This window comes from Mobula hypostoma, chromosome 29, assembly GCF_963921235.1.
Source record: "Mobula hypostoma chromosome 29, sMobHyp1.1, whole genome shotgun sequence".
Lineage (NCBI taxonomy): Eukaryota > Metazoa > Chordata > Chondrichthyes > Myliobatiformes > Myliobatidae > Mobula > Mobula hypostoma.
The window spans coordinates 25,804,027-25,821,418 of NC_086125.1; the positions used below are offsets into that span (position 1 = coordinate 25,804,027).

Here is a 17,392-nt window from a genome sequence, read left to right on the forward strand (position 1 = left end):
AGCAGAAGAACAAGTGTCAGATTCAGATTCTGTCTATATCCTGCTGAATCCTTTGGCAACCTTCCTCCCTCAGCAGAATGTCCAGCCAGAATCACACCCATTCATCACCACCCGTCTTCCATGGCCAAGAGAAACGAAGTTAATGCTTCAGATCAATGATCTTTCATCCTTCTCAGGCAAAGTCATCGACCTAAAACACTGAATTTCTCTCTGCAGATGCTGCCTAACCTGCTGAATGTTTCTACCATTCTCTGTATCTACAACATTTATGTTTGGATCACTTAGACTATAAGATATAAGAGTAGAGTTGGGCTATTTGGATCATTGAGTGTGCTCCACCATTTCATCATGGCTGATCCATTTTCCATCTCTGCCTTCTCCCCGTATCTCTTCATGCCCTGACTAATCAAGAATCTATCACGCTCTGCCGTAAATACACCCAAAGACTTGGTCTCCACAGCCGCCTGTGGCAACAAATTCCACTGATTCAGCACTCTCTGGCTAAAGAAATTCCTCCTCATCTCTGTTCTAAAAGGATGTCCCTCTATTCTGAGGTTGTGCCCTCTGGTCTTAGACTCCCCCACAATGAGGTCAACCCTCATTCTTCTGAACTCCAGTGAATACGGCCCAGAGCCATCCAACACTCCTCATATGACAAGCTTTCTGATTCTGACTCATTTTTGTGAGCTTCATTTGAACCATCTCCATGTCAGCACATCCTTTCCTAGATTAAGGGGCCCAAAACTGCTCATATTACTCCAAGTGAGACCTCACCAGCCCTTTATAAGGCCTGAACATTGCATCTTTATTTTTATATTCTAGTCCTCTCGAAATGAATGCTAACATTCCATTTGCCTTCCTCACCACCGATTCAATCTGCAAATTAACCTTTAGGGAATCCTGCATGAGGACTCTGATTTTTGAATTTTCTCTCTATTTAGAAAATAGTCTGCACTTCAATTTTTTCCACCAAAGTGCATGACCATACACTCCCTGGCATTGTGTTCCATCTGCCATTTCTTTGCCCGTTCTCCTTAGCTGTCCAAGTCCTTGAGTAGCCTCTGGACTTCCTCAACTACCTGCTCCTCCTCCTATCTTTGAATTGTCTGCACATTTGCCACAAAGCTATCAATTCCATCATCTAAATCATTGCCATATAACAGAAAAATAAGTGGTCCCAACACAGACCTCTGTGGAATACCACTGTTTACCAGCAGCCAACCAGGAAGGTCTCCCTTTATTCCCACCCTTTGCCTCCTGCCAACCAGCCAATGCTCTGTCCATGCCAGTATCTTTCCTGTAATACCATGGGCTGTTAACTTATTAAAGAGCCTCATGTATGGCACCTTGTTAAAGGCTTCCTGAAAATCTAAGCACACAACATCCACCGATTCTTCTTTGTCTATCCTAACTGTTACTTTTTCAAAGAATTCCAGCAGATTTGTCAGGCGAGATTTTCCCTTAAGGAAACAATGAAAAGCACAGCCTGTTTTATCATATGCCTCCAAATACCCAGAACCCCATCTTTAATAATCGACTCTACGACATCTCCCAACCACTGAAGTTAGACTATAATTTCCTTTCTTCTGCCTCCCTCATTCTTGAAGAGTGGAGTGACACTTGCAATTTCCCATTCGCCTGGAACCATGCCAGAATCAATTGATTCTTGATTCATTACTAATGCTTCCACAATCTCTTTGGCCTCTCCTTCAGTACCCTGGGGTTAATACCATCTAGTCCAGGTGACTTTCAGTTTCCTAAGATCCTTCTCACTAGTAATAGCAACTTCACACATTTCCGCGCTCTGAAACTCTTGAATTTCCGGCGTACTGCTAGTGTCTTCCACAGTGAAGACTGAGCCAAAATACTTAAATCAGTTCGTTTACCAATTCCTTGTCCCCATTACTGCCTCTCCAGCATCATTTTCCAGCAGTCTGATATCTACTCTTGTCTCTCTTTTACCATTCATATCTGAAAAACCTTTTGGCATCCTTTTAATATTATTGGCTAGCTTGCCTTTACATTCCATATTTTTGTTCTTTATAATTTTTTTTGTGGCCTTCTGTTGGTTTTTAAAAGCTTCCCAATCCTCTAACTTTCCACTAATTTCTGCTCTATTATATGCCCTCTCTTTGGCTTTTATGTTGGCTTTGACTTCTCTTGTCAGCCACAGTTATGTCATTCTGCCTTTAGAATACTTTTTTTTTTGCGATACACTGTAGAAATCTTGTGCCTTCCAATTTGCTCCTGGAAATTCCAGCCAATGCTGCTCTGCTGTCATCTCTACCAGTATACCTTTCTAAATAATTTTGGCCAGCTCCTCCCTCCTACCTCTGTAATTCCCTTTATTCCGCTACACTTTAACTAGTCCTGTAGTCAGTCTAATACTGTGCCATCAGCTGCATTTAAATTGAGGCTAAAAGCTATTGTATTTCAAAAACATTCTGCACTTCTTAACTAACTTTTACTAGGATGAGGCCAAAGCAGAAGAGGAGATGGCTCTAAAGCGAGCAGCCTTGATGGAGAAACAACAGAAACGAACGGAAGAGTTTCGGAAGCGTCGGCTCTGGTTGGATGCGGAGAAAGAACAGAACAGGTGAGGACATGCCGTGAGCCAGTTTCAGCCTGTGTTAGCTGGAGAAGTCTGTCACCATTGTTCCTGTAGAGGTTCCAACAGCTTTCAACACTGTATGTTCTCAATACAGCACCCCCCCCCCCCAACACAGTGATATAGCCGTTAGCGTAATGCTGTCATGGTGCCAGTGACATGGATTCAATTCTGCCGCTGTCCGTAAGGAGCTTGTAAGTTCTTCCCGTGACCGTGCGAGTTTCGTCCAAGTGCTCCAATTTCCTCCCACTTTCCAAAGACGTACGGGTTAGTGGGTTAATTGGTCACAGGGTGTAATTGGGCAGCACGGGCTCATGGGCCAAAGGGCCTGCTACTGTGCTGTATCTCTAAATATAAAAAAGACATTCTTGTCATCTTGAATGATGTTGATGAGCAATTTATTAAATCCCTGAAGATCGAGCATTACCGCCAGGGCCAGCATTTTGTATCTCCTGCTTAAACACCCTTGAGAAGGTGGGGGTGAGTCACCTTGAATAGTGAAGGTGCTCCCCCAGTGCTGGCGAGGTGTGAGTTCCGGGGTTTAGACCCAGAGTGATGGCAACACAGTGGTGTGGGACTCAAGGGAACGTAAATGGAAGGAAGTCCTTTGACCCTGTTCACACTGATCCACCTCACTTCCCATCTAAAAATGCTGAAAGAACTCAGCAAGCAAAGCAGTTTTTAAGAGCTTTGGCGTACGCGACAAACCTTTGATTCTAACTCTGGGGTGTATTAGGGAACTGCCTGAGAATAAAATGGGAATGAGATCAGAAAGCATGGAGGGGAAGTTTAGGCAGCTTTTTAAGCGATTCACACACTCAGCGATTCAGGAACAGCTTCTTCCCCTCTGCCATCCAATTTCTAAATGGGCATTGAACCCATGAACACTACCTCACTTTCTTATTACTTCTGTTTTAGCCCTACTATTTTTAATTTAACCTTTTAATATACATATAATTACTGTAATTGATTTCTTTATATATTTTTTCTATATTTATCATGTATTACATTGAACTGCTGCCGCTAAGTTAACAAATTTCACGACACATACAGATGATATTAAACTTGGTTCTGATCCTTTCCCATTCTGGCAGCAGTGGATCCCATGGGCTATGTCCTCCCTATGTATGGCGACACAAAAGTGTTCCCACTAGGGAACTGTTCTTTCACTCCTCTGCTGTAAAGCTTTGGTGAGTGAGGATAAAACTGAGGCTTCATCAGGCATTTGGAATGTTGCAGACAAAATTGGGCCCCGTTTCTAAGGAAAGATGCAAGCCTAAAACCTGGGCCCTGTATCTAAGGAAAGATGTGGGCCCCAGACTTGGACCCCTTACCTAAGGAAGGCCTTAGAGTGGGTTGAAAACAGGATTACAATAATGATCCTGGGAACTAAAGGCTTAATATATGGGGATTCTGTGTGTCTGGGCTTGAGCTCAATGGAATTCAGAGGAATGAGGGGGTATCTCATTGTGAGCCACCGTATAATGACAGGCCTGTGGATGTGGAGAGGCCTGTGGATCTTTCTATCAGTAGGGGAATCCAGGATCCGAAGGCACAACCTCAGAATAAAGGGACGTCCCTTTAGAACTGATATGGAGAAATTTCTTCTGCTAAGTATGGTCAGTCTGTGGAATTCATTGCCATGGATGGTTGTGGAGGCCAAGTAACTGGGTAAATTTAAGACAGAGATAGCTCGATTGTTAAAGGCTTACTGGGAGAAGGTAGGAGAACAAAGTCATCTGTGATTGAATGGCTGAACAAGCCTCGATGGGCCAAATGGCCCAATTCTGTTCCTGTATCTTCTGCCTGTATATCAGTGAAGTTCCCTATGGCTTAATAGTACTTCATTGACAATTCAAATGTTCTTTTAGGGGAAAGGAAGATATGGGAAAACTGCTAGTCTTGTGCTAATTCTTATGCTGTTCAATTCCAGGCAGCAGGTGGAGGAGGAGAGACCTCAAGAGAAGAGCTTCACCAAGCAGGAGTACCTCCGGAGGCACCAGCTCAAGGTCATGGAAGACCTGGACAAGGTTCTGAGGGCAAAGTCCCCAGCGAGCAGAGGGAGGAAGCCGCGTCCCAAATCCTCGGTCTTCCGGGATGATTCTGTGTTGACTCGGAGTCCTGTCAAGGGGCTGCTAGGTGAGTGAAGTTTCTCAGATAGCTTCCCATTGTCTCACAGAGAGGTAGCTGGATCCACAGAGGCATGGATGTTTGAAAAGGTGATTGGCTGGGGTTGCTTTATCTCTGAATCCCAGAGCAATTTCCCTCTGGTCTCCTTGACCTGAACTTCCAGACGGAAGTTTTATTTTTCATAAATGACTTGGATGTGGGAGTGAGTTTTCAGATGACATGAAGGTTGGTGGTGTTGTGGATAGCACAGAAGGTTGTTGTAGGTTTCAATGGGACATTGAGCTGGGCTAAGAAGTGGCAGATGGAGTTCAATCCAGAAAGGTGTGAAGTGATTTCTTTGTTCAAGAAAGGGAATAGAAATAACTGGGGGAATTATAGACCAGTCTTACTCAGTGGTGGGCAATTTATTGGAGAAGATTCTTAGCGTCAGGATTTATTCACATTTGGAGAAACATAGTCTGACCAGGGATAGTCAGGCTTTGTGAGGGGCAGGTCTTGCCTCACAAACCTGATTGAATTAATTGAAGATGTGACAAAGCACATTGATGAAGGTAGACTGGTGGATGTGACGTACAGTATATGGAGTTTAGTAAGGCACTTGATAAGGTTCCCCATAGTAGATTCAGTCACAAAGTCAAGGGGCATGGGATCCAGGAAAACATGGACATATAGACAAAATAGGCTTGCCCATAGAAAGCTGAGGGTAGTTGTAGATGGAGTGAATTCTGCATGGAGGTTGGTAACCCATGGTGTTCTGCCCTTTGTGATTTTTATGAGTGATTTGAATGAGGAAATGGAAGTGTGGGTTAGTAAGTTTGCAGATGACACAAATGTTTGTGGAATTGTGGATAGTGTAGAGGGTTGTTGTAGGTTCAACAGGACCTTGACGGAATGCAGAGCTGGGCTGAGAAACTTGACAGGCCAGAGAATTGAGTTTAAGAGCCATGAGGTAATGTTTCTGCTCCGTAAAACTCTGTGGTTAGTCCACGCTTGGAGCACTGTGTTCAGTACTGGTAGCCTCATTATAGGAAGGATGTGGAAGCTTTAGAGAGGGTGCAGAGAGAATTACCAGGATTCTCTCTGGGTTAGAGAACGTGTCTTATGAGGAAAGGCTGAGTGAGCTAAGGGTTTCCTCTTTTGAGAGGTGTAAATGATGATAAGAGGCAGGATAGAGTAGATAGCCAGCGTCTTTTTCCCCGGGTGGCAATGGTTAATACGAGAGGTGATTGGAGAAGGGTTCATGGGAGATGTCTGAGGTAGTTTTTCTACACAGAGAGTGGTGGGTGTGTGGAAAGCACTGCCAGGGGTGATGGTAGAGGCAGATACATTTGGGACATTTAAAAGACTCTTAGATAGGCAAGGATGATAGAAAAATGGAGGGATATGTGGGAGGGAAGGTTTAGATTGACATTAGAGCAGGTTAAAAGGTTGGCATAACATTGTGGGCCAAAGGGCCTGTCTGTACTGTTCTATGATCTATGGCTAAGGCCTCCTGTAATTTAGACATTCTGGTGCAGTTCTGAGTGTCCTGTCAATGAATAAGATGCTTCAGGGGGACTGTAAAAGATTCGACATTTTCTTCAAGAGTGGAATTCTTCCTTCTGCCTTAGTCGACGCTTCTGGTCACCACGCTACAGCCGGGAAGAGTACAGAGGAGGCTCACCAGGATGTTGCCTGGAAAAAAATTAATTGTTAGCTTTATTTGTCACACGTACATTGAAACATTAAAACTGTATGTTGCTGTCAACTCTGCAGTGGATCTCAGTGTTCAATGCTCCACCTAGTGGCAGACATCTTCAACTGCAGCTGCAGGGCAGCTGGTGCCTGTCAGAATGGGGCATTCCAAATAAGGAGTTTGACCCAATAAACAGTAATATATGATGGATGGATACTTGGGGTCCTGAGCGGTGATTTATTTCCAAATGTGTAGAGTGCACTTTCATCCAAAAAGTAGATTTCTTTTCAGTTCAGTTTCTAACATAAATAAAATTGCATTAATGTGAAGTGACTTTAAATAATGAGTGGTAAATTGTGTATCCTACCTACACAAACTGTTATCAAAGAACTATAATTTAACTTTTTTTCCTATTCATCCATGCCCGGCTCTTCCATTTTATGTTCTGGGGCTGTAACCAGTCATGTTTCCCAGTCTCTCTCCCAAACAGAATCAGATTTATGACCAGTGACGCATGACGTGAAATCTGTCATTTTGCAGCAGCAGTACAGTGCAAAAACATAAAATTACTATAAATGGAAAAATAAGGTAGTGCTCATGGCTCCATGGCAGCCCCAGTAGGCATCTCTCCACTTTAAACCACCCATGGGCTCCTCGGAACCAGATCAATTAGGGCCGGGTTTTTGTCCTGTCATCTTTTACCTTTCATTGGGGTTGAACCCAGATTCCAAGGGTGATGTCACCATCTTCCCACTGCAGTCCTCGACCCCATGTTCACTGAATTGTGACAAACATGAATGAGATTTTCTGAGCAACACACACAAAGTACTGGAAGGACACAGCAGGTCAGGCAGCATCTACAGAGAGGAGTAAAGAGTCGACGTTTGGGGCCAAACCTGTTTATATCTCTCCATAAATGCTGCTTGACCTCCAGCACTTTTGTGTGTGTTGCTCAGGATTTCCAGCATCTACACAATCTCTTGTGTTAATGAGATTTTTATTACCTGGAACATTGGAAGTCGAAAGTATGTGAGAGTATAGACAGGATTAAAGCACGTAGTCATTTTCCCACAGATGGACTGGTTTAAGATAAGAGGCAAGAGGTTTAAAAGGGACGTTGGGGGCATCTTCTTCGGACCGAGGGTGGTGCATATTTGGAATGAGCTGCCATATTAGTGGTTGAGACAGGCACATTAGCAAGTTTTAAAAGCCAGCTAGATAAGAACAGGGATAGGAGAGGTTTGGACGGCTATGGGCCAAGTGTGGGCTTGCTGGGCAACAGAGCCAGTATGGACAAGGTGGGGTGAAGGGCCTGTTTCTGTGCTTTATCACTCAATTAGACATTCGACCTTGGGGAAAAAGGTATCAGCTGTTGTTCTTATCTGTGCTTCATAACCTTGTTAGAAATAGTTGTTTATTGTCTCGTGTACTGAGATACCGTGAAAAGCTTGAAAACTGTTCCTACAATGGATTGAGGTGGAACAAGATTAAACAGTAACAATGCAGAATGAAGTGTGAGAGTCACGGAGGAAGTGCAGTGCAGCTAAACATTAAGATGCAAGATCACAATGAAGTAGATTGTCCTTGTTCCAAACTTCCATTGGGTCTTGCCTCAGCCTCTGCTGGTCACCCGGCCCTGAGACAGTGGTCAAGACCGTGTGCAGTGTACTCCAGCCACGGCGGCTGCAAAATTGCGGCTGTATTTTCAGTTGAAGTTTCTTCTGGAGGACCATGTGGGAGGGAGGGGTTAAGACTGATCTTGGAGTGGGTTAAAAAGTCGGCGGAATGTTGTGAGCCAAAGGGCTTGTACTGTGCTGTTCTTTCAAAGCCTCTTGTGATCGTCTTCCTTTTTGTTTATACTTTCAGGCTCCAGACTGAACAAAGTGTACTCACGGTCCACACTCTCTCTCTCCACCATGGCCAATGACTCCACCAACAGCCTGACTGTCAAGAAAAGCCCAAGGTACCAACTTCCTATTGCAATTCAGGGAGGCAAGGGGTTAACGGGAGAAGGACTTGCCACCCTCCACCTCCTGCCATTGGTCAGTAGTTACATTAAGGATGTTGACACGTGTGTCCATATGACCATAAACATAGGAGCAGAATAAGGCCATTCAGCCCATTGAGTCTGCTTTGCCATTTGATCATGACTGATTTATTATCCCTCTCAAACCTGTCCACCTGCCTTTTCATCACCCTTTGGCTAAAGAAATTCCTCCATCTCTGTTATTAAGGGACATCCCTCTATTCTGAAGCCGGGACCTCTGGTCCTAGACTCTCCCACCATAAGAAACATCCTCTCTGTATCCACTCCATCTCGGCCTTTCAATATTCAATAGGCTTCAATGAGCTTCCCCCTCATTCTTCTAAACTGAAGCGAGTATGGGCCCAGAGCCATCAAACGCTCCTTGTACGTTAACCTTTCACTCCCGGAATTGTTCTCCTGAACCTCCTGTTGACCCTCTCCAATGCCAGTGCGTCTTTTCTTCGGGATCCAAATCTGCTCACAATACTCCAAGTGCAGTCTGACAAATACATCCTTGCTCTTATATTCTAGTCCTCTTGAAATGAATGCTAGCATTGCATTTGCCTTCCTTACAACCTGCAAGGTGACCTTTAGGGAATCCTGTACTGTCTGGGGATATCTCTTGCTTTACATAGAACAGCACAGGGTAGTCCTTTTGGCCCAAGTTGTTGTGCTGACCTTTTAACCCACTCCAACCCTTCCCTCCTACATAGCCCTCCATTTTTCTACGTGCCTATCTGAGCCTGCTAAATGTCCCTAATGTGTCTGCCTCTATTACCACTCCTGGCAGCGCATTACTCTGTGTTAACTCCCTCTGACATCCCCTCTATATTTTCCTCCAAACACCTTAAAATTATGTCCTCTTGCATTAGCCATTTCCACCCTCGGAAAAAGTCTTTGGCTGTCCACTCGATCTGTGCCTCTTATCATCTTGTACACCTCTGTGATGTCACCCTTCGTCCTCCTCTGTTCCCAAGACCAAAGCCCCAGCTCACTCAGACTTTCCTCATAAGACGTACTCTGTAATCCAGGCAGCATCTGGTAAATCTGCTCTGCACCCGCTCTAAAGCTCCCACCTCCTACCTGTAATGAGGCAAACAGAACTGAACACAAACCAGTGACTGAATTCTTCTGGAAGGCATAACTGTAAGATGTCAATGGCAGAACTTGACCTTGTCTTTTGTTGTGCCTCGCAAGTTCGCCATATATTTTGAATGTATGACTCTATGATATGTGTCCCTCACTGAGATGGATGACCATACCTGGAGGCACAGGTAGTGCTGCTGCCTCACTGCTCCAGAGATTCATGTTCGATCCCGATCTCCTGCGCTGTCTATGTGGAGTTCGCACGTTCTCCCTGTGACACCCGGGCTTCCCTCAGGTGCTCCTGTTTCCCCCCACAGCCCAACGATGTGCAGTTTGCGCACTTGTGTGTGTGTGTGTGTGTGTGTGTGTGTGTGTGTGTGTGTGTGTGTGTGTAAATGGCCCCTGTAAATTGTCCTTGCTGTGTAGCTGAGGGGTAGGATCTGTGGAAAGTTGATGGGAATGTGGGGAGAAGAGAGAGATTAGAGTGTAGCCCCCCCGGCCACCCTCAGGGTCGCTCTTGTCTAGGGAAACAGCCTCAGCCCCGGCAAACTGGGTAATTAGTTTGTGTGGATGCTGTGTGAGGTACCCCACCCCACCCAAATAACAGACAATACACCGGATACGATTAAGTGATTTACAGTTTATAGATATTACTGGAACTATATAATTAATAGAGAATAAAATATAAAAGGAAAATAAAAGGCGCCACACTTATCAAAGTTCAATCTCTTCATGCACAAAACAGTTGGAGCTCAAGAACCTTCTTCTTCACCCTGCGACCCCCTCGGACCACCTCAACCGGCCGCCTGGGACCAACAACGGTGGTCGACCAGACGCTCCACACGAGTCCGTCTCCGTCTCCTCGCCGAACGTCCCGCTTGGGGTCCGACCCCGTTAGCAGTCTCACAGCACCTGCTCCATCCTCTGTCTCGCTCTCCCGCCTTCTGCCCCAAAACCCCGCGCATACAGTCCCTTCAAATACACCAAAACCATAACAACTATCCCAATTGGTTCATAACATCCTGTTATCAGTAACGTGATTCAACAAACTGCCAGCGCAAGAACTTTCTCAGCGTTTAACATAACAAAGAAGCATTCCCAAGTATAACATAACAAAGAAGCCATTTTAATTAGCCTCCGCAGTTACATAAAAGACGAAACCCCCTTACAAGAGATTAGCTTTATTTGTCACATGTATATTGAGGTGTACAGTGAAATACATCATTTGTGTCAATGACCCACACAGCCCGAGGGTGTGCTGGGGGCAGCCCGCAACTGTCATCATGTTTCCTCCCCCAGTACAGCTCACTAATCTACCCCGTACATCTTTGGAATGTGCGAGGACACCAGAACACTTGGAGAAAACACATGCGGTCCTGGGGAGAACATACAAACCCCTTGTAGACGGCGGCGGGAAATGATAATCTCTTGCGCTGTAAAGCGTTGTGCTGGCCGTTACGCTGCCGCACATTAAAGTGAGAGTAATGTAAGTGAGGTGTTAGTCAACATGGACTTGCGTTGTCTATAACGCGTGTGTCAAGTAACTTGTCAAAGTTTAATACCCAGACAACACTACATGTCTAATACTTACTTTTGCCTCTCTTCTAGTACAGTGCACATCGGATTGAATAGGTATTTCAAAAATGGTAAAAATCCCAGTGTTTACATGGCATTAAGTAGCTGCTGCTGGTTTAGCGGAAGACGAAGGCCAGACAGGAGCTGCTCAGTGCCCCGTACATGCGAGATTCTTCCATTTGTTCCCGGTTCTCCCATATGTTCCCGGTTCTCCCATACGTTCCCGGTTCTCCCATACGTTCCTGGTTCTCCCATTTGTTCTGCCAAAGGGTTTCAGCCCTAAGCGTCGTCTGTACTCTTTTCCTAGATGCTGCCTGACCTGCTGAGTTCCTCCTGCATTTTGTGTGTGTTTGCTCGGATTTCCAGCACCTGCAGATTTTCTCTTGTTTGTGACTGCAGAACCTCTTGTGTTTATATCATGTAGTTTAGCCTGCTGTGGGAGTCCCATTTCACCTATCACATGTGAATTTGTTCTGCATAAAATGACGGTGTATTTTATGTCCATAATTGTTGGGCCATTAGTTTGTATTTTTCCCAGGCAAAGTGGGGCACAGTCATGCCATGTGGTCTTAGAAGTTCTGGAATAAACTTCTGGAGGAACTCAGCTGATTAGGCCTAGAAAGACTAAAGAAAGAAAATTTAACTTTGTCACATGTACATTGAAACACAGAGAGAAATGTGTTGTTTGGCTCAATTATTAACACAGTAGATATGCTGGAGGCAGCTCAGAAGTGTCGCTGTGCTTCCAGCACCAATATAATGGGCCAACAACCTTAACTGATGTGTATTCTTTTGGAATTGGGAGGAAACCCACGCACTCACAAGGAGAATGTACAAACTCCTTACAGACAGCAGCAGGAATTGAACCTGGGTCACGAGAGCTCTCGTCTTTGTTCCCCATGCTGGGGAGATCTGTGTCTCTGGTTTTGTTATGTATGCTACTATTTGTTTTCCTTCTAAATGCGAAGGTTGTGGTGAAATATTGTTGGACCAGCGTCAGGAATTGGGTTCATTGTTGTTGACTGAGTGACTTTCTTCTGTTTTATTAAGCACTAACCTGTTCTGATTCTGTTCCACAGGGCAGACTCCCCCTCAGCACTCCTGTCTCCCAACCGGCTGGGCAGCCACAATGGAGAGAAGGATTGGGAGAATGCGTCGACGGCCTCCTCACCAGCTTCGATTCCGGAATATACAGGTGAGCATGTTTCGAGAGCTTTTTCCAAGGGATACCGAGCCCAGCACAACCAGGGAGGTGGCAGATGAGTTGAATCCTGTCAGGTGTGAGGTGTTACACTTTGGGAGGTCAGTGAAAGGTGTGATTTTACAGCTAATGGTAGAGCCCTGAATAGCAGAGGGATGTTGGGGTCTGGGTCCATTGTACACTGAAAGTGACTGCATCACGGCCTGGTATTGAAATACCAAAGCCCCTGAATGAAAAAGCCTACAAAGGCAGCAACTACAACCCAATTCATCATGAAGAAAGCCCTCCCCACCATTGAGCATATCTACACGGATCACTGTCGCAGGAAAGCAGTATCCATCGTCAAGGACCGCACCACCCAGGCCATACTCTCTTCCCGCTACTGCCATCAGGAAGGAGGAACAGGAGCCTCAAGACGTTCAGGAACAGTTATTACCTCTCAACCATCAGGCTCTCGAACCAGAGGGGCTAACTTCACTCGCCTCATCACTGAACTGTTTCGACAACCTATGGACTCACTTTCAAGGACACTTCACCTCAAGTTCTCGATATTTATTGCTTATTTTTTTTCTTCTCTTTCTTTTCTTGTGTTTTTTTTTGCACAATGGTTGTTGTCCCTCCTGTTAGGTGCGGTCTTTCATAGATTCTATCGTGTTTCTTGTATCTACCGTGTTTACCCGCAAGGAAACGGTGACATATATCTACTTTGATAATGAGTTTACTTTGAACTTTGAACTTCAAACCTTTATGCTTCCCAAGCACCTTTACTTTAGAAAGAGCAATGAAACTCACTTCTGTCTCCGACACTCTCAAGTTTCTGACACACTGCTAGTGTCTTCCACAGTGAAGAATGATGCAAAATACTTAGTAGGTTGGTCTATCAATAACACCTTTCCAGTGTCATTTTCCAGTGGCTGATATCCTCATTTACTTTTTATGCATCTGAAAAAAAACTTTTTGTATCCACTTTGATATTATCAGCTAGCTTATCTTTTCCCTCTTTGTTTTTTTTTAGTTGCCATCTGTCGGTTTTTAAAAGTTTCCCAATCCTTTAATTTCCCACTGATTTTTGCTATATTATATGCACTCTCTTTTGCTTGTATGTTGTTTTTGACTTCCCTAGTCAGCCACAGTTGCCTCATCTTCCTTTCATAAAATTTTTGTCTTTGGAACGTATCTATCCTGCACCTTCCAAATTGCTTCCAGAAACTCCAGCCACAGATTTTATGCTGTTATCCCTCTGAATTCCCTTCCAACCGTCTTTGGTCAGCTCCTCTCTCATGCCTAATTCCTTTTATACCACTGTAATACTGATACACCTGATTTTAACTTCCCCCTCTCAAAATGCAGGGTAAATTTTACCATGTTATGATCACTGCCTCCTAAGGGTTTCTTTACCTTAAACTCCCTATCAAACTGGGTTCATTACATAACACTTTGTCCCAGTGGGCTCAACCAAAACCTGCTCTAAAAATCCATCTTGTTGGCATTCTGCAAATTCTGCCTCTTGGGATCCAGTACCAACCTGGTTTTTCCCAATTTTCCTGTCTATTGAAATCCCCCACGACTATTATAACATTACCCTTTTTGCATGCCTGTATACAGCTCCCATCAGGGTTCCTTTCACCCTTGCACTTTTTTAACTGTACCCACAGGAATCCTACATCTTCCGATCATATGTCACCTCTTGCTAAGGCTTTGATTTCATTTTTACCTACAGGGCCACTCCACCCCTCTGCCTTCCTGCCAATACAATGTATATCTTTGGATGTTAACTCCCAACTATGATCTTCTTTTAGCCATGACTCAGTGATACCAGCCAATCTCTAACTGCACTACAAGATCACCTTATTCTGTACCCGTGTCCATTCAGATTTTACAGCTTCAGTCCTGTTTCCGTCATCCTTTTCGATTGTGCCTCCATGTTACACTTCATCTCATTTAATTGACTGCCATTTTGCCCTGTCATCTGCCTGTTCTTCCTGACAGTCTCACTACACAATGCTTGTATACAAACTGCCCCATCCTCAGCCCTCTCACTGCAGTTTCCATCCCCCTGCCAAATTAGTTTAAACTCTTCCCAACTGCTCTAACAAAACTGCCTGCAAGGATATTGGTGCTCTTCGAGTTCAGGTGTAACCTGTCCTTTTTATACAGGTCATACCTTCCCCAGAAGAGATCCCAATGATCCAGAAATCTGAATCCTTGTTCCCTGCACCAGTTCTTCAGCCACACATTCATCTTGTCCTTTTCCTCACTGACGCATAGCACAAGCAGCAATCCAGACATTACTACCCTTGAGGTCCTGCTTTTCAGCTTTCTACCTAACTCCCTATATTTTCTCGTCAAGACCTCCTCCCTTTTCCTACCAATCTTGTTGGTACCAATATGTACCATGACTTTTGGCTGCTCACCTTCGCCCTTTAAAATGCTATGGACCCAACCTGAGTCATTCCTGATCCTGGCACCTGGGAGGCAAAATACCATCTGGGTGTCTCTTTCCCGTCCACAGAATCTCCTGTCTGCTCATTTAGTCATAGAATGGCCCATCACTACTGCACTCCTCTTTTCCCCACTTTCTTCTGAGCCACAGACAGACTCAGTACCAAAGACCTGGTAGATCATTCCCTCCAACAGTATCCAAAGAAGAATACTTAATTTTGAGGGAACGGCCACAGGGACACTCTGCACAAGCTGCCCATTCCCATTCCCATTCCCTCTCCTGACAGTCGCCCAGGAACCGTCTCCTGCAATGTAAGGGTGACTACCTCCCTGTAGTTCCTGTCTGGAGACTAATGATGAAACAAGTCAGTCAGTATGGTTTCTGTAAGGGGAAATTTTGCCTGATGAACTGTTAGAATTCTTCAAGGAATTAACAAGCAGGGTAGACAAAGGAGAGGTAGTGGATGTCATGTACTTAGATTTTCCCAAGGCATGTGATAAGGTGCCTCACATGAGGCTGCTTGATGAGATAAAATCTTACGGCGTTACAGGCAGGAGGCAGCGAGCGGGAATAAAGGGGAGCCTTTTCTGGTTGGCTGCCAGTGACTAGTGGTGTTCCTCAGGAGTCAGTATTGAGACTGCCACTTTCACATTGTCAATGATTTAAATAGTGGAATTGATGGCTTTGTGGCAAAGTTTGTGGATGATACGAAAATAGGTGGAGGGGTAGGTAGTACTGAGAAAGCAATGTGATTACTGCGGGACTTAGACAAATTGGAAGAATGGGCAAAAAAGTGGCAGCTGGAATACAGTGATCGAAAATGTATGATAATTAATTTTGGTCAAAGGAACAATAGTGCAGACTGTTATCTAAGTGGGGAGAAAATTCAAACTTCAGAGATGCAGATGGATTTGAGAGTCCTTGTACAAATCTCCCAGAAAGTTGATTCAGATGTTGAGTCTGTGGTAAAGAAGGCATATACAATGTTAACGTTTATTTCAAGGGGAATAGAATATAAAAACAAGGAGATAATGCTGAAGCTTTATAAGACACTAATCAGGCTGTACTTGGAGTATTGTCAACAGTTTTGGGCCCCATATCTCAGAAAGGATGTGTCGTCATTGGAGAGTCCAGAGGAGGTTCACGAGGATGATTTCGGGAATGAAATGATTAACGTATGAGGAGCGTTTGGCAGCTTTGGACCTGTACTCGCTGGGATTTAGAAGAATGTGGAGGGATCATTGAAACCTACTGATTGTTGAAAGGACTTGATAAGGTGGATGTGGAGAGGATGTTTCCTATGGTGGGAGTATCCAGAACTAGAGGGCACAGCCTCAAAATTGAGGGGCAACTTTTAGAACAAAAATAAGGAGGAATTTCTTTTTTAGCCAAAGAGTGGTCAATCTGTGGAATGCTTTGCCACAGGCTGCGGTGGAGGCCAAGTCTGTGGGTGTACTCAAAGTGGAAGTTGATAGATTCCTGATTGGTCGGGGCAACAAGGGATAAGGTGAGAGGGCAGGGGTTGAATGGGAACGGGGATCAGCCGTGATAAAGTGGCGGAGCAGACTCGATGGGTTGAATGGTCTAATTTGGATGTCTTATGGTCTTTTCTATGATCTCATTCCCCCATAAAAGCTGAAGGTCATCGAGCTGCAGCTCTAGTTAAGCGCCTCTAATGTAAAACATTTTCATCTTTGAACATAGAATGTAGAACAGTACAACACTGGAAAGGCTCATCAGTGCACTGCACTTCCTCTATAGCCATTGCATTGTATCAGAGATCAACTGTATTCACCATATGCATTTGTGTGTATTAGAAATTTGCTGTTGGTCAGGGCGCGACATGCAACAAAAAAAAGAATTATATAAAAAGACATTAGCGGTTAAAAGTACAGATGTGGAAATACAAAAATCCCGGCACGTATTTACAATATAAACAACATTGTCAAAAGTAGTTTAAAGTGCAGCACAGTGACTGAGGTATTAGAGGGGGTGGGGAGTGCCCACCTAAAATGGTTGATCAGATAACTGCCTTGGGGAAGAAACTTTTAAATTAATATGAAGTTTTGTTTTATTAGCCCTATACCACTGTCCAGAAAGGGGCTTTTTGAAAAGGGCATTTGCTGGGTGAATAATGATTTTTCCTACCCGCTTCTTTGACCTGGACACATACTGATACCAAACATGCATTTAATTTGCTCGTGTTGCAGTGTTAAGATCATTTTTAGAACAGAATGCCTATTAGCGGTTTCTCTGTTTCGAATAGGCTGCTTCCGGAAGGCTTATAGTATTGAATGATTCCTAGTTCCACTGAATTTAAAGAAAATAAGAATTAAGATCAAAATTATCCATCCAATAATCTCTTTGATCCCCTACCATTAGGCAGAAGATACTGTAGCATTTGGACAAGGAATGTTAGGTTGGGAACCAACTTCTTCACCCTTGTACTGAACTCCCTGCCGCTAACCAGGTCTCATCACATACCAAGCGCCAGTAGTGTTATACTGTTTACTTTTTAACTTGCGTTGTAAATGCACCATATTATTTGTTAATTTATTTGTGGTTATATTACTTTCTGTTATGTGTGAGTTATGTACTATGTTGTATGTCTTGGTGCGGAGGAACATTTTTTCATTTAGCAGTATATA

General features: G+C 44.3%; 1 protein-coding gene across 3 annotated transcripts in view; it reads left to right on the forward strand.

Annotated features, from left to right (window-relative positions):
- The window catches only part of camsap3 (calmodulin regulated spectrin-associated protein family, member 3), a 245,721-nt gene that overhangs the window by 222,380 nt on the left and 5,949 nt on the right, over positions 1 to 17,392 (forward strand). For all 3 annotated transcript variants that reach the window (XM_063035960.1, XM_063035961.1, XM_063035963.1), the window contains 4 exons: positions 2,472 to 2,596; positions 4,542 to 4,747; positions 8,280 to 8,376; positions 12,180 to 12,295. In XM_063035960.1, the coding sequence (XP_062892030.1) occupies positions 2,472 to 2,596; positions 4,542 to 4,747; positions 8,280 to 8,376; positions 12,180 to 12,295 (544 nt within the window). The remainder of the gene's footprint in view (positions 1 to 2,471; positions 2,597 to 4,541; positions 4,748 to 8,279; positions 8,377 to 12,179; positions 12,296 to 17,392) is intronic.